Source organism: Pezoporus occidentalis, unplaced genomic scaffold (assembly GCF_034315485.1).
Source record: "Pezoporus occidentalis ecotype Australia unplaced genomic scaffold, CSIRO_AGI_Poc_V1 ctg81, whole genome shotgun sequence".
Taxonomy (NCBI): Eukaryota; Metazoa; Chordata; class Aves; order Psittaciformes; family Psittacidae; genus Pezoporus; species Pezoporus occidentalis.
This window is the reverse complement of record NW_026916170.1, coordinates 4,204,562-4,228,527: the sequence shown is the minus strand read 5'-3', so window position 1 is coordinate 4,228,527 and position 23,966 is coordinate 4,204,562. Positions and strand designations below refer to the sequence as shown.

Sequence of the window (23,966 nt, the reverse complement as noted above, 5' to 3'; positions counted from 1 at the left end):
AAGCATTCAAATTGTTATATCTAATGGTCAGAGCCCAATTTCAGCATTTCAGAAAGTGGCAGAAGTTTCTTGCATTAGAAAGTTGAAGAGGTGAGACTTCCCAGCTTGTTTATACAGGATTCTATCAAGTGGAGGTGTGGAAAAATATTTGGTTCTCTGTTTAATGAGGAAATGACACTGTACAGGTATTAATATCATTGAAGAAACTGGTTAGTTTGGCAAACTGGTAAGGAATGAATGGGTTCTCTTTCAGGCTCAAAGGCTTTCTCTTTCAGGTTGTTAATACAGAGCTATTTCTCTGATGCCAAGAACAGAAATTACAGTGAAGAGCCGTTACTATTAGTGACCCTGTGGCTCAGCTCAGGAGTCTCATCCAGAATCCAGTGAACCTGTTCTCACTCTGTAAACCACTGGCATGTTTGGCAAGGTGTCAGCTGTCCCATCAACCAAGACCAAGAACTCAGTAGGTGAAAAAACACATCCCCACAGGCCCCCTTGAAGTGGTAATTCTGGCAAAGGTTTTGTATGCTAATTGCTTCATGGGAGAAATAAACTGCCATCAACCATAAGGTGAGCATGGGCAGCTTTATCCAAAAGATAAACAGCATGACGAGGGTTCAGAGAAGTCTTTGGTGCACTGAGCACTCAAAGTCACCCTGCACTGGTGTTGCAGATCAGTCATTTCCAGTCAGTTCATCTTGGCCTGTGCTCAAGCAACAAAACCAAGTTTTCCAAATTTGGCCTGAATTTCAAAATCACTGTGCTCATCCTTTGTCTTTGCTGAAGGTCTGCTTTGTAATTCACACACACTGGCTCATGCTGGTTCCTCAAGGCCTTAGCATGACCACAGCGTCTTTTCCAAGTGGCTTTGTCTGCTCCCTGCCCTACTCTGTGTCAGCACATGGCACAGGCAAAGGCATCCTGCCCCTGGTGCATGCACCAGGCATGACCACTCCACCATACTCCAGTTTTGCTCTGTCTCAAAAGGAGAGCTGGCTGGGATAGGGGGAAGGGTGATGGGCTACATGTGCACGCACCTGTGTTTGCACACATATGTATGTGTACACATGTTGGAAGACAGATTGTTTAAGCTGCAGCCTTAGAGAAAACATTGCTGAAGGAGCCAAAATGTCCATTCTCCAGTTTAGTAGCCACAAAATTTTTGAGGGACTGTAGAGGGCCTGCCTTGCCAAGTGTTTCTCCAGTTGGCAGGATTTCCCCAGGGAAAATGGTCCAGCTGTTGTTGTGTCATCTGTCATTGTTTATAAGCAAATTGTTTCTTAAGACTGTATTAATGATAGTGTCCCCTATAATAAAAAGTAGGAAACATAGAAGACACAGGTCTACATCTCAATTCTGTCTCTCTAGAGACTTGGAATTGTTGATTACCAGATTCTGCTTTTATTTTGTGCCCAACATATTTTGTCTGGCATATGCACGGATCACATTTCTAAACTAACACACTACATGGCTGAAGTCAGGCACAGGTTTGGTCAAGGTATGCACAAAAGCATTTTTGCTGAGACACAGATCACTGTATCATGGCTTTTATAGGTGTTCTCTCCCTCCATTTCATGGAGAATACACCTGCTGGGAAAAGGCATGCCATGGAGGGCTGAAAGATAGGATTAACATACCTCCTTTTGCTCTCTGCTCCCATGGATTGGTTGGAGATAAAACCAAATTAGAGCCTCATTAGTGCAAAGATTTGAAAAACCCTTGAAATTTAGCTCTGACTACACCCTTTACATAGCTATATTGTACAGCAGGATGTCATTTGCAAGACAGGGTAGCAGAGGCATCCAGCAAATATGGACCACAACAGTAGGAAATTTGAAATTCACCAAATGGCAAAGATCCTGTTACAATAGTTTGTCTCCCCCCATCCCAGACACTTGATCTATTAAATCATGGAAATCACAAGCCCTGCAGTTCCAGTGCACTGGGAGGATTGGATTAAACTCAGTCAGCAGTTATTGGTAATATGGGATAAAAATCTTTACTCTGAAAGTAAGCTTTAAAAGGTCATAATGTAATTGCTGTCATTGATGGTCTCCGCAGTGGCTGGTAGTCTGATTACAAAGCAACAGAGAAGAAATGCAGAGGCATAAGCTGAATGCAAACCCTAAACTACTATTTCTGTCACAGTATTGGCAAAATTATAAACACAGCACACATCAGCTTTCTCCACACTTGCTAGCTTTAATAAATTTACCTTTATTCTTCACCAAATTTCCTCCTTATTGTTGCTCTGTGAATGCTCGTTATGAGCGAGCACAGAAATGCCAAGTTAGACAGGGAAAGTGGGAAGGAGACCAAGGAGTCAATGGGAGAGTCAGACAAGTTTTCCAGGCCCTCTGCATTACTCACAGAAAATGTAATACACAAGTTAAAGCTGCACTGTCAGATTAGGTCTGGAGCTGGACGTGGTGGCACTGTCTACTGCAATGACATGTGGAATGGAGACATTTGGAGCCTGATTTGGGTGTTCAGAGTTTGCACTGACACATGTTGCAAGCTGCCAGCTTGCACCAGTGATGACAGTCCCCAGCTCCCTCACACACACATAAGTTCAACAGTAGAGGCATATTGTGGTGCCATTTCTTTATCTGGAAGGTGAATCCTCCTCAGTCACATCTGCAGTTCAATTCCCTAGGGGACCTGTAATCCCCAGTGCCGCAGCACATCCCTAAGCCAACTGGCAGAACAGATTTCAGCCCTCCCTTGGCTGCTTCCATACTCATACCACTCACTGCAGCCTGGTTATGCATAGCAGCCATCAGAGTTGATTCAAATCCATTTTTAAGGTAGTGCAGGTAAACTTCATTAAATTATCTTGCAGATGCTCCCATATAGAATTAAAAAGGTCTTAGAGTGATTTAGTGCTTGGACTGCAAGTTTTGAGGTAACATGTTATTGCATGCCAGCTCCTACATAAGCATCAGTGTTGCCCTAGCACCACTCTAGCTTGAATGAATCCATATTTGCTATATATTAAGAATCACTGCCAATTACAGCATATCCCTCATACATAATAATTTGCAGTCTAATAGCTTTCTGCCTCTACTTCACCACTTAGTTTATATCACTTTGAAAATAATTTCTGTTTAATTGAGTTAAGGTCAACTCTTATTGAGAGTGCTGGCACAGTGACTAAATGCAGTTCAGCTTATTTACTCTTAACTCATATTTTAACATTGCAGAGTGTTAATGTACAAGAAGCAGCTTTTTCATACAGGAAACAAATAATTAGGAACATCCTGAGCAGTGCAGCTGTTTAGCTTCACTGTACATTGTGATGCTGCCCCTCTGACTATGCCCAGTCCTACTCAAACTGAAGTGGTCTCCTCTTCCTGGCAAATCAACTTTTTATTGTAAAATCATCCAGTAAGTTCCTTCTAATAGTGGCTTTACAAATGTCTCATGCTGCCTGAATGGCTTTAATTTGCTTAATAAAAGGACAATTTTTAGTTAATCAAAAGCTTCTCAGTGGATTCTGAACTAACAGTTGGCTTGCTAACAGGTAAAATTAATTAGATTTTTTTTTCTCCTGCTAAAAGAGTAGAACACTCTCTTGCTCAAACACATTTGTGAAAAAGCTACCAGGAGACATCTCAGGCATTTATCTCCTGAAAAGCTAATAATATCCAGTAGTAAAAACTAATAAATCATTAATACCGGCGCTTGTGTACAGTTAGGTTTGCTATTAAACTGATTTTAAACAATAAAAGTTTGTAGCCTTAAAGCTGCTCCTCCTTCACTGTTTCATTTTACTCCTAAACACCACAGCAACTACCTGGCTGGCAGGTCCTGTTTCTGCCATCTTCCCACATAAACTCACAAGCACTCTCTTCTTCACTAACAAAGAAGATACTACTGCATGGGGCTGAAGTGGGCATCAGCACAGTAACTGTGGTACCAGAATCCCAAATGCCACAGGTTTCTAAGTAACCATCGCTCCTGCGGCTTCCAGACCAAGCTCAATATCTCTGCGGCACAAACTGGGGCTTGAATTAAAATGCAGCCTCTCAGATAAAACCCCAGCAGGTTAATGTAACCACCAATGCTCTAAGGAAAGATGAGACAATTCCTGTATTGACCCAAATCTAAAGCAATGAATCTAAGGTGACCTTCAGCTTTAGAAGAGCAGAAATTACAGAGCAACATACTGTTCATCACCACATCAAATGCTCCATACTGCCTCTCAGCCTTCTTCCCTCCAGACCCAGCCACAGCTGAGACAAAATTTCTCTCAGCTGAGCCAAAATTTCTCTCACCTGAGACCGGCCTTTGGCCACTGCAGAAACAGCCCCACAGCCCCTTGTGGGGCACAAGCCACCTCACCACAAACCCCCCTTCTCTCCCTCCATGCTTTCCCAACCTCCTGTTGCCCACCAGCACTAGGCACCTGCCAACTAACTCAAGGGCCTTACGCAATAAGACAGGTAAAACTGCTTCTAGCCAGCTGTGAAGTAGCTAATTACTACTGGTGGGTTCAGGAATGCATATTTGACCTCCCTAAATAAAATGGCACTCATCCTGGAGCCCCGATCACAAGTCCCACTGTATCATGACAGAACAACCCAGAGTGAAGCTTTTTTTGCTTTAGGCATTTTATAGCATCTGCCCCAAAATGAGATAGGAAATGGTCAAATGAACTCTAGAAGATTCCTATTGTTAAGTGCAATTCTGCATATAATTTGAAATACAGCTGGGGTCACTGCAGTTCTGAGGTGTTTAATCAAGGGCAGGAGGTACTATGATCAAAAGAGTTATTTCTCCCCCAAAATAACTTGTAATAGCTATTGAAGCACCCACCTCAATTCTGCAGAAAATCATAACGAGATCCAATCCCTTGGCCAGAGCCTGAGAGGTGCAGAGTAACCCTGAGTTTATGTGGAATTTAATAGGAATTGAAGGCACTTCTTAGGGATTTGCCCAGACACATTGTACTCCTCTCCAAAGACCAAGTACTGAAACTGAGAGTAATCTGTTTTAGAGATATCTGTACTTATCTACTGTGGTTTCCTAACAAGGCTTATCTAGCACTGCTGTATATATATATGTCTACCTGTCACTCCTAATAGCTTGCGAAACTGCTGGCCAATTTTGAGGAGATTTGACAGAGCAACAGGAGAATCAAGGGTCCTTGGTTTGAACATGATTCATGGAACGAGGAAGTGAGATGGAGAAATGACAGTCACCCAAGCTGAACCAGTGTCTGCATGGTGGCTGAACCTCAAGACACAAATCTTAAGGGAAACAGAGCATAAGACTGCTTCCACTGCTCACTGAACCGCTTCTCTACCACTCTGAAATCCATCATAAACATCTGCTGGAAGCTTCATGAGAAGTGGAGCAAGAGTCTCAGTGAGCCAAAGGTTTCACAGGCAGCCAACAAATCACAGATACCTCCTAATGTGAAAGTCAATCAGCTCCTGTGTTTCTGTTCACATATGAAATGAATACCCTAGAACAGGAGGAGGAAAAACAAGCTGTGTCACTGCCAGAGTTCATCTTACTAGCAGTGACCTCAATGAGTGTTAGATCAATTCATTTGAAAATACTAAGTTTCAGCTAAAAAACAACAACAACAACAACAAAAAAAAATAAATTAAAAAAAACACAAGTTGAATGAAGTGAAACATTAAAGTCACTTCAATGTCTTAAGATGCTTTATCCTGAAAGGTGGACACCACAGAACAGGAGTCAAAAGCAACTCTATTTGATGTCATTTCAGCGTGTGATATAAATGTTCATGAAAAAAGTCACAAAAAGAGTTAGAAAAGCTTACTGTACCCTCAGTACCTTCACCTCACATGCCTGTTCTTCACTGGATTTCGAAACATAGTGGGGTTGACCTCCTCTGGCAGGATACGCACATGATTGCAAAAGAAAATTGCATTTGTACACATATCTTATTGTATATCTCTTTAGGGTATACTGTTTTCAACTATTAGTAGCCTTGACTTTGTGGACTTTGAATGTGGTGTTATGGAGGGAGGGTGGAAACTTTTACATGCAAGTATAAATGCATACTTCAAGATTTATTTTAGTGGAGACTAAACTGAGTACAGTAAGAAAGGCAGACTGTTATGATAAGAAATGTATACTGTTCACTGTTATAAAGATTTGTATCCTCACTTCCTTTATTTGTTGTTTCCAGGTTTTTATTTTGCTCTTCATTTTGCTCAGGAGAAGTGTAATTATTCTTGTGAGAAGCTGATGTTGTTTGTGCCATCTTGTTCCTTTTCCCATTGCTTCCTAAGGTAAATGAAAGAACAGTCTGTATGTCAGCAAAATTAAATTCTTTATCTCAAGTTCAGCTTCTTCTTCTTTGTGTGAAATGGCCGCCAGCAAACCTCTACCCTCAGTGTAGGGGAACAGTAGTTGCTGTGGCAGCTCTACCATGTGCCCACAGGGAAGCCCAGGCCCTGGTATTCATGGGTGCTGTGGGGCAGCTCTCAAGCCTCCTGTTCCCAAAAACCTCACCAGAGGGGCTGATCAATGACATAATTTATCCTGGTTCTAAGTTGGGATGTATCCTGATACATCTCTCTGCCCTGCAGGGCTGCATGACAGGGAAAGGGGTTGTGGTCAGTGCCCTTGCAATGTCTGGAGCACTACTTAACAGTAAGACCCTAACAAACTGCTGGGTGTAGTTACAACTCTTAGACTGGTCCCTGTTACTCCTGGGGGACAAAGATACACTCCATGTCACCCAAGCCTTACAAGCAAATAGGCTGGGGCACACGTCCAAGTGCATCTGCCAAGCCTGAGTACATGATCTTGACTCAGAGGAACACTGTGGGTAGAAGATTCAGTTGTCTCCATTCCCTCGAATCCCAGAGAAAAAGAAACAGTAACATTCTGAAGTTGACAGTCATAGCTGAATGACCAAGACTATGGCCAAAGGTACATTAGCACATCAATCAACACACAGCCCTCCAAAAGCATGCAGAGAAATCCTTCCCCTCTCTTTTCCCTCCGCACACCCAGAACTTCCTCCCCATAAAATCCTTTTTAATCTAAAATGATAGAGACTAAAGAGCAGGTAGAAGCAGCCCAGCTTTGTCCCATACCCCAGCTCCCACCAGGTATGAGGGAAGCCTGGTCAGATAGAAGGAAATCAGAGGTCAGTAAATGTTGTGACATACAGGTTTTCACCTGACAGTTGCTGTATGAGAAAAACATCCCCACCACTTAAAACCCCATATTATTGATTGCAAAGGACATCTGAATATCTTTATGTATTGTTCAGCAGTCCTAAAGGTTTTGCTGGAGTTTGATGTGCATACGATGATCAAAAGAGACACCCCCAGTTAGCACTGAAATTCAGCCAGGACTGCTCATCTCACCAAAGATTAAAACTGAAGCAAAATTTGACTTTGCCTAAAATGCTGTCAACATCATTTTCTTCATGCCAACCCTTCTCTCTCCCCTCCAAACCCATTCTCATTGCTGCAGTTTTTGCATCTGCATATTCTGGTCTTCAACATCAAAAGACATGGCATCTAGGTAGAAGCAAGCCCTCTCAACTCTCCTGTATACTGGAGGGAACTTTTGACCTTCTAAGAGAAGGAAGAAACAGACTTTCCTACAGCCCTTTAAAAAAATAAATGTGTACTAATATACAAGTTAGCCCGGGGTTGTCTTTTCCATCTGCTCTTTTAGGACTGCATCTACTTTGATTTGTCTTCCTCTTTCAATTGCTCCCAAAAACTTCACAGCTCCCTGCAACACTGCACATGCACAAAGTGTGCCCGCATTGTGGCTGTCCTCTGTCAAGGTCACCCTCTGAGGGAGCTGGAGGTCTGCTGCTGTGTGCACACCCTGGCACACTGAGGGACACCACATGGACCTCAGTCTGTCCCCATTAATATGGGGACAGTTCTCAATGCTGTGGCTTGCCTGCTCTGTGAATCCACTGCCAACATGGAAACCGGCTACCAAATTAAGTGTTCTTACTCACGGGCAAAACTGCTTCTCATCCTCATCGTCCATGACTCCGCTGATGTCCCAGGGAATGCAGATGGTTTGCTTTTTCCCTCCGCCAAAGTCTCTCTCCATGATGGAGACAGGAACAAATCACCGACCCTGCCTTTTCTAGGAGCAAGGAGCACATGAAACCACTCTGCGCCTGCTGCCCCTCGGCTGGAAAAGGCTGGTGCAAGCTGGGCTTCCTCTGCCAGAGAAACTAGGGGGAAGGAAAATCACAGAGAGAAGGGAAGGGGGGAGAGTGGCAGTGAGCGTGTGGAGCCCAATCACCTTGCATCATTTTGCGAGTTGGAAACAAGATACCACTAAGAGATCATGTGCCCAAGTGATTTACAAATGCAATGGCTGCACAAGAAGCCGCATGAGGTTTTCTTTTCAGCAGAAGCAATGGCTTTTATTGATATTTTGTCTGACATCCAGGCTTAGAGATTGCCCATCACGTATTAGGGACAGTGTTAAAGCACTTAAAAATATATTAAAATAGTTTTAAAACCCACATGGCTGGGGGATGGTTTTTCCTGCAACCACTTAACGGAAGTGTAGGATTTAGCACTTTCAGTAGCAGACTGAAAACCTCTCCAAGTCAGTAAGCAGAGCCTTGGATCCCAAGCCTAACACTCATATTTGAGGAAAAAGAGCCTCTTTTTCTGAGCCAGGCCAATTTACTACAGGGATAAGGAAGATGATACCATGAGCGTGGCTGTGTGTATCCACATTCCCCTCTCGAGTGAAAAATGAGGAAAACAGCAGCAGTCTTCAACTCGGTATTGAATCAAGCCTTAATATTAGCAGGGGAGTGAATAAAGCACATACGTACCTTTCCTCATGTATCTCTGTCTGCACTGGGCTAAGCACATAAGTCTCAAAAAAAAAAAAAGGAGAGGGCTTTTGCTTACAGGAGAATAATGTGAACTCGCATTCAAAGTGTTTAAAGTCCACCTAAAGGGAACTTTAAATGTAGAATGATCAGAGGGAAAGAGAAAGCAGTCTGGTACTTAACCAGCAAGAGAAGGAAAGAAAGAGAGCTGCTGAGCACAGGGCAGCAGGCTGAATGTCTCTCTAAGTCTTACCTCAAATTATAGAATACACAGGATGATTTAAATGGATATTGTAAATTCAGATGCAGAGTTTTAAATAATTTATAGTTAGAATTTAAGTCCCTTGAACAGTCTATCCCTATGCTAGTTTGGCTTCTTTCATCCACTTAATGTATTTCACACTTCTCCTCTAGCACAAACCGAATTTAAAGAGGCTAGAGATTCTCTTTGTGAAAACAAGATCAAATTTAGTAGAGAATGCAGGAAACATTTTGCACAAAAATAAGAATTCTTTGTCAGAAGAAGCTCTTTCAAAAATCTGCAGTAAGCTCAGTACCTCCTGGTGCTAAAGACCACTCCATGGCATGAGGGACTCATAGCTCTGAGTTGTGCCCTGGTGCAAAAGGGGAAAATGTGCAAGATCCTTGAGCACAGCCTCATCACTCAGGCAAAGGTGCTGCTAGAGAAATCTGCAACATTGCAAGAAGAGCTTAAGCCTGGACCAGGACAACTAGCCTACTCAGGTACTCTATGCCTAGTAAGGTAGGGCTACATGACATCCTAGGTAGAAAAGGCAGAGTGAGGGGGGCACTGCAGATAGGAAGGAGCAGAGATGCCAGGAGAAGGAAAAGCATCCATCTCCTGGCCACAGTCTTGGGGTATCTAGAGAACCAGAGCCTGAGAATCGTTCATCAGTGCCCTGCTTGCTGCTTCTGCAAGGTAACCAGATCTTTCACCAGCTCACTGCAGTGCCTTTGAGGATACATACCCAGGAGTAAGGGGCTTCCTTCTGCACTCAGACCATGGCACAAATGACAGTGCTAGCCCAGCTGGGCATTGCTCAATTCTGTCTCTCCATCTCCTCTTGGCTGTCTCTTGGCATATATAAAAACTGTAAGTCTAGAAATGGGACTTTCTATTCTAGTTTGACCTCCATTTGGTACTGTAAGTCTATGACACGTGGCTAAAGCTCCTAGGTGCAACCACAGTGTAAATAGCAATGAAGAGCGTGAGCAGGGTCTGGACTGGGGCACTGCTGTCTTGCATCAGAGGTGTTTCAATGGCTCAGGAGTGATGGAGTACTGTATGACACAGCAGCTGCTGGACTGCTACAAATTACCTTGAAAGTAGTTCTTATTCTGAACTTCAAAACACACTTGTGAATTCATGATGTAAAGTTACCTCTTCCCTCTTTTTTTAGGTTCCCCTTTTCTAAGTTAGCTTGGGAACGTACCTAAGGTACTTCTGGCACTGAAGAAGATCTTGGACAGCATCATTTTAATCTGATAACATTTCAATTTTCCTCCCTAGCTGGACTATGCTTGGTGTTCTCTCTTCCTCCCACATCTAAAATAAGGACGCTGCAGTTGTTCCAACAATTCTCATACTGAAATTCCAAATGGCTGTGAGTGCATTACAGAAAACACTTTCAGGGACTGTGGCTCTTCAATTATTTACGGCAACATTATACATCCAGATTTGCCTTAACATAAATAGTATCAAAGACAAGCAGAAAGAGAATAAAACATTCGAGCCTATTTTTGAGACACCTAACATGCCATGGAGTTCCACACCCGCCCTCTGAGATCTGTTCACTCCACTCACTGCTGCAGCAGAGGGTGCATTGGTAATCCTGCCAGGGATGAGAGAAAACTCCCCCTGGAGCAGATCGTACAGACTGCGAGGTCCTTTGCAATTATTACTGAAAACACCAACTCCTCTGTTTGTTTCACCTAATGAAGGCTCTGGGTGCATTTTACTTCATGCTTCATTTCTAGTCTGAAAATCCCAGCATGGCTGGTACCAGTGCAAATGTCTTTTGTCTCACTAGGGCACGAATTTGTAGGTGGTCACTGGGAGACCAGATGGCTCCTCAGAGTCCTGAGTGTGCTGGGCCCCCATTCCCAGTTAAGATACTCTACCAGACTTGTTACCACTGCTTTGTTTTTCATGTATGCAAATCAGCAGTGAGTGGAGATTTAGGAGCACTTTGTTGTATAATATGCATGCAGCGTTAGTATTTGGAGTCTGTAGCAGATGACTGGTGAGCCCCAGGGGCTGGACAATTTATCTGCTCTTGCCTACATGTATTACAAACTTAGTAAAGGCAAGAAGACATTGGGCCCTCCTAGAGTGTTGCTGGGACAGTCACCACTCACTCCTAAGGGCTCTGTGGCTTTGAGCAACCTACTACACATAAGACTTCAACAGTGGGGAAGAAAACACCAAAATGTTCTTTCTCCTTTGAGACTTATTTTCTAAAAGTAAATATCAATCCAGAAATATAATGATGCCTTTATTCTAGAAAGCCAGTTTATGCTGACATTTAAAGGAAATGCCTTATCTGTACAGGTCACCTCCTGGGACAGTTTTGCCCACTTCAGGCATGGCCACGGTCCCCCACTAACTATAATAGCATCAGAGCTGGCTTTGTTCCCCTCGCTATTACTACCCAGAAATGCAGTGATCTCTTTCAGACAGTTTAGAAGAAGATATTCAGAGTGAAAGGAAGAAAATTTACCCTGTTTCATCTTAGACGCCTGAAAATATCCCCTTGCTTATGCATATGACTGTTGCAGTAATGTTCATAATTTGGACATGACAATTAAGGAAAGTTAAACACAGCTCAGGGAGATGCACACATAGTCTTAATTTTACTTCCAAGAGTGATTCCATGGAAACTCATGGATTGCTCATATAAACAGAGTTAGAGATGTGCAAGCTTTTGTGACAATGGATAGGTCTGTATCCCACTGAATTTTATAGACCTGCACCTTTTCTGATCAGCACTCTTTCTTTGTAAATTTCTTCTGCAGACAGATTTTGCAAGCAGGAACGTGATGTACAACAGAGTCACACCAGCAGGCTATATGTGCTGATGATTCACGTGGTACACAGCCACTCAGCAAAGCATTGTACACAAATCCCACTATCTTAAATCCAGTTGATAGCTAAAGAAAGAAGAGATAGTTAAAGGAAGGACAAGGAAAAAGACAAACAAGACAGCTTGCCTGTTGTTGAGAGCCCTTACAAAACACATCAGAAAATCCCTATTAATTCTTCCTTTTCCCTTTGAAAAAGATAAACATCCAACAAAGGCATTTTAGAAAGCTCCACCTGCCCTGAGCATGCTCTGGTATACTCTCCCCTTTCTAGAGCTTGTGAAAGTAAAAAGCCCTGAAGAATATCTAATAGCAGATTCTCTGTTGCTACACCACACTCCTACTGAAAGCCTCCGCTGACTGCAAACCCATCTAAGCAGTCCAGGTAGGGAAATTACTGGGGAAAATTATATTCCCACCCTTTATGTAGCGCAATCGTACCCTTTCCCAGCCAGGAGGGAGCAGATAGATAGCATCTAGCATTGCTCACCATGCAGAGGTAGTTGGCCAGGCTTGGGCTCCATTTATAGACCTCACCTTCAAACTGATACCTATGAATAGACAATTCACTGGGTGCTTAGGTATATGTGCCATAAATTCCTTTTCCCTGCTATTATATTCAATAAAAGCATAGAGAAGCCAAAGAGAGTTTTAATTTTTCATCAACGGTAGGGCACAAGTGAAAGACCAATATCAGTAGAAGAAATCCAATAAGATGGTGGCCTGATATCACACGTGAATCACAGGCAATACAGGTCTAAGTGCACTGGCCATATCAGTGATCATTTGCTTTCCAATGTTAAAGACACCCTTAAATGAGAGATGCAGGACAGAGGGACGAGAGAGTGGGAGAAACCATACAGGACAATAAAGATTGTACATTTAACACTAGGAAACATTCAAGATCTTTAAGGTACTTTCCAATCCAAACAATTCTGATTCTATGATTCAAACATTAAGGAAAGGAGACAGAAACAAGAAAGAAGTACATCTGTAATGTAGGGAGGTTTCTTTTAATTTTAAGATTAGCATTTGTGCCTGCACATGCAGTCTTCAGAAGAGCAAAGCAGAAATTGTGTGAGTTACAACATCCATTATTTTCTTTCTTATCTACGTCTTAATTATTTTGGAGAGAAAAACAAAGTTTGTGAATGAAAAAGGGAAACAAAAGGTGTTGTGTAATGGGTATATCAGAATAACTTTGTTAATTTTCATACTGTGTAACAAGGTAGAACAAAAACATAGAAACCTTATCTTTTCTCACAGATAAAGAAGAAAAGGCAGTGTCTTTGTAATTAGTCAAATCGGTTTTGCTCTGCTCCTTTCTAGAGCATAAATCAAGTGAGGAATATTTCTAAAGCAATTATGTGATGTACTGTAAGGTTTTCCAGAGGATGATCAGGATCTTCTAGGTCACCATGAACTCAATAAGCTTTTCATTCACAGGTAGCCTTCAAAAATACATTTTAATGGACATATGGAACTTTGAGAAGTTGTATTGTGTCTGACTTTTTGAGAGAGGGAAGATGCAATAGCTTTTTGTTTTTACATTATATAGAAAAGGATTTTTGAGATGGCACATGGTAGTGCTCAGCATAAGTCTATGGTGTTCCCTCAGGAGTCAGCAAAGGCACAACCTACAATTTGCAAGTTGAATGCAGGCCACCATGAAAGGGATGGGGGGTAGGTGTGTGTGAAAGCAGCAGGGTGTTGTGTCTGCAGGTAGGGATTCTCAGGCACACAGTACCTTCAATACTTTCAGGCTTCTCTGGATGTCACCCTTCCATTAGGTACCTACTGACTATAGGCATGTGATTTTACCCCAAAACAAGTGTCACCAGTGCAATGACACATCCTAATTCTGATTCAGAGGACTCCCTTGCAGCTCCTACGGGCTCACAGTTCTAGCCCTTTTAACACAAACTGTGTCAGAGAGGAGAACATTGGTCACTGCTTACTGAATTTTCTTTCTTTTAGTGTTTGAATCACCATGCTGGGATTGAGATTTCCCTAAACTGGACACTGTATGAAAGTTAAGAGGTAGTCAATAACCACAAAAGACTGCAATCTAGATAGATGGGAGGTAGAAAGAGAAATAAGACAGGGAGAGACACAAATCATCCAAAGTCACACAAAAGCAAAGAACAAGTCAGTATCCTAGAGACAGAATTGGATTTTACCTTCTAATCAGAAACATACCTCATTGTTCAATCATTTATAGCGCTTTACTTCCAACATGAAAGGATATCTCCATAAAAGCAAACCAGTTCTCTCACTGGAAATACTTTCTGGGCTCCTCATTATCTCTGGTAAGAGAAGCCTAATACAGAAAAGCCAGGAATCAAGGAGTATTGTTGCTTTTATTATTAGCATAGCTGCACTTCAGCTCCCCATAAATTTTACATACAGCTGTAGTGAAGCTGAGCCTTTATTTCTTTCATTGAACTAGATGGGTAAAATTATATCAAGTCTCATTACTGCTTTTTAATTCTTCCCATCTTCGGAGGCTCATTAGCTCAGAGAAAGAAAGAGAAAACACAGTTGACTCTTATCATTAAAACCCAACAATTGTCATTAGAAGAACAGCAGCACATCAGGCTTAACTTGTGAGTGTCACGTGTGAACTCAGCTTTGGAGCTGCCAGCACCCATGTGTGTTGGTGAACAGAAGCTGACAGTCCAAATGGTATCAGCAGCTCTGGGGACAGGCAGCACCACCCTGTATTTCTGTGCCACTATGGCTCTCATTAGTTGTGTGTGGGCTGCCCCTCTCTCAGTTTACAGGCTGGGGTAAAGAGCAGCACCAGAAACTTGGTTTTCCCTTCCTCTTGAAGCACAGCTATCCGCCAAATGGGCACTACCTCCATCTATAATGTGGCTGTGCTGGCAGGGAGGAGCATTTGCTCAGAGATATGCCATCTTTTCCAAGCCCAAAAGAGAGAGAAAAACCACATGGACAGCATGAGATGCTTCTGACTCCCCTGTAAATCTGGTGGAAGGAGAACAAATAGGAATGAGAAATGAGGGACCTGCAGCAAGAGAGCATGCATGCCTTCCCAGCAGCTCAGTGCCCGGCTTGCTGCCATCCCCTGACCCACTGTACACTACAAACAGAGCAGAGCTCTTCCAGGCTGGGCTCAACCCACCTCTCTCAGAAGAAGGCTGGGCTCAAACCACCTCTCTCAATTTTAGATTTGAAGGATTGCTTGAAAACCTGATCCTGCATATTTTGTAAACCAGTGGGCTCTTGCCAAGTCATTATCTCAGTAGATCGGCTTCTATTATATCTCTGAAAAACAGAGTTATTTGAGCTTCCTGGATGGTAACAAGACAGCAATCAGTGAGATTACACTATGATGTCCACTAACACACTGAATTTTATGTACCTGTTTGTCCCCCAGTCATAAATGTGACATTTTCCTCAGGACTAGGCAGTTGTTTCAGTATTTACCAGGCACTCACTTTTCACACAATACTGTATTTTGCTCCTGAGACAATAATTCTGTCACATACACAAAGCTGGCTTCAAATGAGAGAACAGGAGATCAATTCTTAAACAACAAAATTATTGTTTTCATAAAAGTGTCCCTACAGAGGACATATTTGGCTACCTTTGTTCATTTGGAATAATCTTTTTCTCTTAGTGGATGGGTGAGTCAGGCTGCAGGAAGGTGGGTAGAATTTGGAACGTGGAAATCAGCTCTCCTTTCTCCTCTAAACCTTCCCCTCCTCTAAGCCAAAGAGAAATATCTGGAGCTGGAGTCCAAAACAAAGTTTTAGAAAGCTAGTTTTATTAGGCATCACAGATTCCTTCAAAGCCCTTCATCGGTCCCTGATGAAATGAGCTCAAAGATGAGATGAGCAGATCAAGTCAGTCTGATCAAGAGAAGATATAAAAAAGAAAGTAATAAACACATTTCAGCTTCTAATTAATCTATCAAAAGCTCTGCTTCCTTATAGTCTAAAATAAAAGAGAGACTAATAAGGTTTTTTTCAAAGAATAGTTGTATGATTGTTGTACTTTTATTGACATTGATTTTTAACCTTTCCTTATAAAAACAGATTTTTTAAAAAAACCTTTATGAAGGAACATCATTAAGCAGCTTTCTCTCCTTTTGTAACATCTACATGTGTGAATGGCAGACAAATTAGTACTGAAGTGTTGAAGGAACCTCAAAACACATTGCTTCTGCCAGTGCTAACAATCAATAAATGGAGGATACAATGGCTTAACCCGCAATTTTCCAGACAGTTTCTCTCTTCCTGTATGCACCTTTCGTTCCCATAACACAGCAAGGAATTTTTAAGGCATAAAACCCATATTTCACTCTGGATAAATTATACTAAGAATTGAATTTTAAAAGTAGACCCACCCAGACATTCTAGTTCTCCCGTTCCATCGCCCATCACCTCGGGCAGAAAGCAGTGAGTGACCTCTGGAACAGACTGTTTGCACTTTCCATTCCCTCTGCACACACAATATTTTGTTTCTGTAAGCAAGATTGCAGAACCAGCTTGGATAGGAGTGCTAAATGTTTTGACAGTGAGAAAAACCCAATAACACAGCTTGTTCTCATGTTGTTTGCATAAAAATTCGGAGAAACACTGCTGGAGAGCACTGTTCAATTGGACTGTAAGATCACATTGCATCGTAGAAACAGCACAACCAATAAGCCCTACCTAGAGTTGCTTAAAAATGGAAGTCATTTAGAAACAATAATAACTGACAAACCCTATTTAAACCATCACTTTGTTAAAGGCCTTGTTACTACTGTGCATCCTGTGTCATAAACCTGCAGATATAGGGTAGACTTTTTTTGTCTCAAAAATGAAGAAGTTGTGCAAACCTAGAGTTGCTTAAAAATGGAAGTCATTTATAATAACTGACAAACCCTATTTAAACCATCACTTTGTTAAAGGCCTTGTTACTACTGTGCATCCTGTGTCATAAACCTGCAGATATAGGGTAGACTTTTTTTGTCTCAGCTCTGTCAAAGCCGGTGAAGATGGGAACTGCACATTGTGCAAACCTGAGCACTACAGATTAAATATAAGGATTCAAAACACCACAACTCTGTTTTCCAAACTTAACACCAGCAATAGTTACTGTCAGCTGCACAAAGAGAATGAATGTGAAATCTGCTGCCAAATCAAACTTGAGCCTTAATGTGTAAGCCCAGATTTTACAGAAAGGGTAGATGTTATTAAGAAGACAGCTAATCAATCAACTACCAAGAAGCTCAGCTTCTCACTGAATCTGGTGTCATTTGCAAAACATGTTGAGATTCTTGACTGGAATGAGATACAATAGAAAGGCAAGGCATGACTGTGGGCAATCACACCCTGGTGATGAAGGGCCAAGGAAATGTCAATAGTAGTCAAACGGTAATTTTCCTGATCACAACATGTAGGCTGCCCCTTCCTTGGGGCTGATGCAGAGGTTTAGATCAACTGTTTCAGACAAGCAAGTTACAAGCCAGGTTAAAAAAATAGGACATATTGAAGTCTTAAGTGTATACCTCTGTAATGTCTTCAGTGGAACATAAGCACATCCTTAGTTTTATAAATGTGTTTAAGTACCCTCCTCCTGATGGGAACATGTTGTTAACGAGGCTTATTACAGTAATTTGTATTGGAGTTGTTTACAGGCCAGAGTACCAGTGTGTTTGGCGTAGTGCAAAAAGTGGAGTATCAGTTTCTCTGTTCTGTGAATTATACAATCAAAAGGAGATGGCAGAAAGACGGGAAGTGGAAGGAGGGGAAGCAGCAGGAACATACACAGCAATGTGACAGTAGGAAACAGTGAGGTAAACAGTGGTCACACACAGAGAATGGCTTCGTCTCTTTCAACTTCAGATTTTACAACGTAAACTTGTGTATCTGAGTTGGTTGCCCCAGGCTCTACATCTGACTCACCAATTTATGCTGAAGACAAATCGTACTTCAGCCTACCTTTTTATCTCCAAGCACTGCAATGGAGCCCAGAGTGACTAACTCAGACACAGCCACTGTATAGAGCCACTGCCCATAAAAAGTAATAAAAGAGAAAATAAAATAATAAATAATAATAATAATGTTGATGATAATGATGATGATGATGATGATGCCTCCCACAGTAACTTTAGCTGAAGGGTGGACAACCACAGTGTGATATTAACAGAAAAAAATCTGGAATTTTAGCTGAGACAGAAGCAACCATGCCAGAGCAGATATAGATATATTCGCACATCGGTACCATGGTGAAGGCAGCTATCCTTCAGAGTATAGCTACTATACTCTGAATTAATTAACTCAAAGAATGTCTGTGGAGGAAGACACAAGAGGAGGTTTACACCTGCAGATCTTTTATTGAATTTTCATTTACATATCTTATATATAAAATCTTTACAATCCTTCAGGTACAAATTGATGCTGAAGCCTCAACTCCTTCTGTATTTATCCAATTCGCTTGCAAGTTTGACACGAGCTCCTCAAAAACCCTGGAGCTTGGTCAGAAAAAATTTGTTCCTATAACATCGGCCCAAGATCAATGTTTGCAGGGGACCCTTTGCCTGAGTCTTCTGCCATATGTAAAACAGCCATTGAAGCAATATCATGTGGGTGAAGCCTGGTTATTCAGAAGGTCCCTCCATAAGGATTTTGCCCTTTCCTGCAGCAGGTTGCTTGGAAAGACTGGTGGGGAGATGCCAAACACTCCACTCTGCAAAAGCCCATGGGTCTTGCAGCTGTACATTGAATGCTTCCTGACACACTGATGCTCATCCCTGACCTTATCTGACCCCACTACAGGCTAGTGGTTGGCTTTACTACAGTCATGTTATCCTAGGTGACAAATTTGATCTAGAGTATGTGGTACTGCTGAGCACATGCCTACCAGATGACTACCTGTGTGTCTGGTGCCACTTAGTGCAAAAGCGTGAATACAATCCATGTGCAAAAGCCACATTTTATTTTATATTTAGTCAGTCAGGTGGCATACCTATCTCCTAACCATGTCCTCTCCTCCCTGCTCCAAACAGGTAGACCTTCTCACTTCTTGACACCACCTTGCCTGGATGAGGATGCCCAGTCCTGGGTGAAAGCACTGAGCATTATGACGGACTCTAGAGCAAAGCTGCCAGGCAACAGCAATCCTAGGGTGGATACATGAAATCATGAACAGCTGGTTCAGGACAAGAATCTGCTTCTGCTAGGTACTGCAAAACAGAAAATAATAAAGATGGCCCTTAGATTTGAAAACTTACATGATAAAAGAGCAAATGGAAACGTAGACCAGATGCCACCACTGTGACAGTCTCACAGTGTCATTATGCTCGTTTCATAGTTTCCTTTGTACCGTTGGTCTACCAAGACATTTATGAAGAAGGCATTTGCTTTGCTATGAAAAATTAATTCCTCCCTAAAGCACACTGCAAATTATGTCACCCACTTTTTAAAAAAACTTTCAATATTCAGTATGCCATGCTACAAATAGATTTCTAAAACATCAACAATTTCTAAGTAATTGCCAACTGCATCCATGCAAATGAAATGCTAGTAGAAACAGCTAGCTCTATTGTTTTCTAGATGCGTTCATTGTTTTGGATAATCTTTTATAGTGCTGCAAAAGGGGTTTCATATTCATTAGCTGGCTCTTGTTTGTTGGAAGCAGTTGATTTACTAAATATCTTGCTTATTAGTGTGGAGGCATAGAACAGAAGGCAATACTTCATGATTGCATTTTAATAAACAACATTGAATACTTGATTTTTAGTAAGTAGCTGGCAGGAGTTAGGGTACCAGTTTTTCTTTGTGAAATGAGTCAGCTGATGGAATCTGATGTTTCCTTTAAGTTGACCTCACCCTTTTCTGTCATTTCCTGTCACACAGTTCTGCCAACCATTCAGGCCAAGAATCTTGCTTGTGATAGATACAGATTTCCCCTATAGATTAAATATTTGAGATCCCAACAGATAGCAACACCCATCACTGACTCATTTTGCAACCTTGAGCTAATCATGTTATCTATCTTGGTAAAAAGAGTGTGAAATTGATTCTGCCATAGTTTAACCCCAGCAGGAAGTTCAGCCCCACACAGCCACTCACTCATTCCCCCACCAGTGGGACAAGGAAGAGAACCAGAAGGGTAACCGTGCAAAACCTCAGGTTAAGATAAAGACAGTTTAATGGGTAAAGCAAAAGCTGTACACACAAGCAAAGAAAGTAAAGAATTTGTTCACTATTTCCCATCAGCAGGCAGGTGCTCAGCCATCTTCAGGAAAGAAGGGCTCCATCATGGGAAAGGTTACTTGGGAAGACAAATGCCATCATTCCAAAAGTCCTCCCTTTCCTCCTGTTCCTCTAAAGGACAGAAAAGGCCTTGGGTCTGTGTAAGCACGGCCCAGCAATCACTAGGACACTGTTCTAAAACACAAATCCAAAACACAAACCCATACAAGCTCCTGTGAAGACAATTAGCTCTATCCCAAACAAACCCAGCATAGATTCATTGCGTGCGTGTACTGCATTTTGAAGAAGTAACAATCAGATATGTGTCACCTCTTACCATGGGGCAGCAGCGTGGACAGGAATCAGCTATTTCAAAACCTGACCAGTGTGAGGTTCAACATCTTTGGACATCTCTAATAAGTCTTGCCTCACATGGAGGCTTTGAGCATATATTAAAAAAAAAAAAAAAAAGGTGTTATTTATGAGGAAATTAACAAGAATTCAGTTTGAAGACATCAAGAAACATGTCAGTCAGAAGTAGAACACTGATAATTTTGGCGATAACTAATTAATGCTATTTTTCATTCATCAATACAAATCCATCAAATTACCAGCTGTGGTTTTACTTCATCTCTCTTCTTTCTTCTTAGAATAAATCCTACTTCTCATATTGGAGATATGTACTACATATATATGTATGCTCTTCCATCCCCACCTTAATGGCCCTGCTAGATTTCAGCGTGCTCAGGATTTTGCTCCAGGATGTGTTTGTACATCTGTGTATGTGGCAGAAGGCATAGAGAAGGAATTATTTTTCACTCTTGACAGCATGAAGGATTTGAGCACCGATGTTAGGCACACTGAATCTCCTCGCCAAAGTGAAATGAAATGTGCTCTCAAGAAGCAGTGGCGTGGCAGAGACTGTCTCAAATGCAAGCTTGAGAATATCACCAAAGTCATGCAATAAAAGGTGCCAAACAAAAAGTAACTGCACTTTCTCCTATTAGTCCAACCATAGATCAGAGAAACTCAGTTACATTCAACCTGGGACTTTAATCACTAACCTTTTAGAAGCCCCTGTTTTTTCCACAATCAAAAATGTAACAGCACAAAACACAGGCTTATTTGCAGTTCTTGTCATTATGTTCTTAAATAGGCAATGGATTTTAGGGGAGAATGAGACATAAGAAAGGTGAAATCTGATTTGAATATGAGAGGATGCTTTCCACATACAGACAGGCTGATCCAGATCTCCAGGGAGTCCCTAATTTGCAGACCACTGGGACAACAGAAGGGCTGTACTGACCCCACAGGCATTGCAGTTCACAACCTAAATGTCCAAATTATGCTCAGAATTTTCTGAAATCTGAATCAGTTCAATCTACAAATTATTTCACTGCAGTAAGCAATATCAATTATGTTCTACCCACACTTACTTTTTGTTCCAATAGGCTTCATTTAATCCCAAATGAAAAGGATCATTTAAAAAAAAGAATAATTTTTTTCTTAAGGGAAAAGATTGCTGGGATTCCAACCCTGTTGTGATTTTGTAATGCCAAGCATTCCTGAATTATGCCAACTTGTTGTTCTACTTTGCTAACCATTAACTTAGTGCATGGAGAACAGGAAATTAAAAGAATTGGTAAATTTTCCTTATTCAATCTGGACAAAGCATTAGAAAATACCCTTCTGAAAAAGAAAATGTAACGGGTTATTCACACATTATTCACGGTGTACTTGGGAAACAAGTACCCATAGTTTTCCAATAAGGCTTTTAATCTGAAAGTGACCATATGGTCTATTTGTAGGCATAAACAAAAGAAACACACACACAAAACCTGATCAAACAATATAGTCAACCCACGTGGCACCTTACTCTAACTGAAGACATCCCCAGCTATGCCTGCACGGTTTTCCAGGGAGAACTCAAAGTGTAAAAGGTAACTAGGCCAAGAAACTGTCTTGGCAGCCCTAATCCTGTCTCCAGATAAAAATCAAATGCTAGATGAACTGTAGCAATCCAAAGATATCCATTCTGCCCAGATTGCTATACACTAGGCAAGCATCCCATCCAAAAAATTTCTCTCCCCTGATAGCAGGAACATGTTCCAAGGATCTTTCCGAAGGATGAAACATGAAAGCTATCTGACTAATCTCACTAGCATCTACTGCTGTGGAAGCCATTGGTCCAGAACAATCCACAGTAAGCCTTGGCGCACCAATCAGGTCACCACAAGGTGCCAACCTCCACGGCAGTTCTGCCCACAGCATCCCTCCAAACGGGTGCTTGCATATTTTGAGGAACATGCTGTTCTTTCCTCCATAACTCTGCACGCTCCCAGCCTATTTGTATGTTTTTGATGCACATGTATTTTGTTCTGAAGTCTGTGATTATTAAATGCTGGTGTTTGCTACTATTTTTCTCTCCAGAGGATGGGTGAGAAGCAGAAATTACATTGTTATATTAACACAGAATCAGGAGAAGGAAGTTACAGTGGGTTCCCCAAAAGACAGATGATTCATGTATTTCATAAAAATTGTACCATAAGTGTTAGCTATCATTCTCAGATAAAATTATTGTTGTAGGCATTGTTACACGCAAGTACTTCATTTATCTAAATTGAAGCTTTACACTTCTGCACACTCTGCAGATCTCAGCCCTTCTATGATGGAGCTACTGTAGCAATGAATTACAGTGTCAAATCAATTTACATTTTATATTTTTAAGTAAAGAAGGTCAGAAAAAACACAGCCAAGGAAGGAAGAACTGCTATCATCTGCTGCTACACTTACGTAGCAGCTTAAATCCTCTACCATTTTTTTTTGAGGATGGTTCCAGACTTCCTGCAGTAGTGTAGAGTGATGTTCTGGAAGGCAAGTTGTGATTTTAAGAATCTCTATTTTCAAATGTCCATGCTGATAGCTTTTACATAAAGCTGACGATGTTCATAAAAAGGGTGTTCAGCACTTCTGACAAACGGGCCAGTGCAGGTCTCTAATCTAGATACTCTCAAGCAAAACCACGAAGAATCTCTTGTTGCTCTTAATTTACAAAGTTTTATAAATTAATTAGGAAAAAACTTTTCACATACTGAAGCAAAATATTTTACGCCATGAAGTGCCATTTTCCTGATTTTCATTAAAATCAAAACATTAAAGATACTTTTATTGTTTCTAGAAATTAAGTTATTAAATAATAGCAGTAAAAAATGTATGTTATTCTTGTCAACATATAAAGGCTGGAATAAAAGATTTGTCTCTTATTATGCAATTATTTATTTCTACTAGAAGAAACACGACTATTCTTTTTACTCTACTGCTTTTCCGGCTCTAAAATATTCAATAGCTTCCCAATCACAGAGTATGCTTCCACTTGGTCTTTAGGGGCTTTGGGGCTGCCTTATCTTCTCATTGCAACAAGCATATCCTATCACTTACCCACCTTCCTTGTGAGTAAGGTTGGTTTCTCTTGACTCTAAGGGGTCTCTTGGCCACATTAAGAGTAGCAGCAACATTGTCGGTATTTGTGTGCCCAAGACTACTTGGCAACTGCAAGAAGTTATTTATTCTGTAAACAGAAGGGAATCTGCTGGGAAATGGACATGATGCAAGTTGTAAAATGATCATTGTCACAAACCTGAGTTGACCCTGGTGGCAGCCTTTCACATTTAATATTTCCAGCTGCAATTAATGAACCGTTTTCCACTGTTCTTGCTTGAGGATGCCAGTGAACATAACCAGCATAACCTGCCTGTCCACCAGAAATTAGCTTGCTTCTGTTGATTTGTTTTTTCTCTCCCAAAGGCCCTTATGGATTCATGCTTCTTTTCCAGCCCTGATGT

General features: G+C 41.4%; 1 protein-coding gene and 1 long non-coding RNA gene across 2 annotated transcripts in view; both read right to left on the bottom strand.

The window, feature by feature from the left end:
* Window positions 1-5,705: 5,705 nt before the first annotated feature.
* LOC134155985 (uncharacterized) lies at window positions 5,706-12,342 on the bottom strand. Its single transcript, XR_009961794.1, has 2 exons — window positions 7,973-12,342; window positions 5,706-6,264 (listed from the first exon to the last, which is right to left on the bottom strand). It is a non-coding gene; the product is annotated as an uncharacterized LOC134155985 (long non-coding RNA).
* Window positions 12,343-15,767: 3,425 nt separating this feature from the next.
* Window positions 15,768-23,966, bottom strand: part of MSL3 (MSL complex subunit 3) — a 48,687-nt gene continuing 40,488 nt past the window's right edge. The window contains exon 13 of the mRNA XM_062603713.1: window positions 15,768-15,792. Within this exon, the coding sequence (XP_062459697.1) occupies window positions 15,783-15,792 (10 nt within the window). The 3' untranslated portion in view covers window positions 15,768-15,782. The remainder of the gene's footprint in view (window positions 15,793-23,966) is intronic.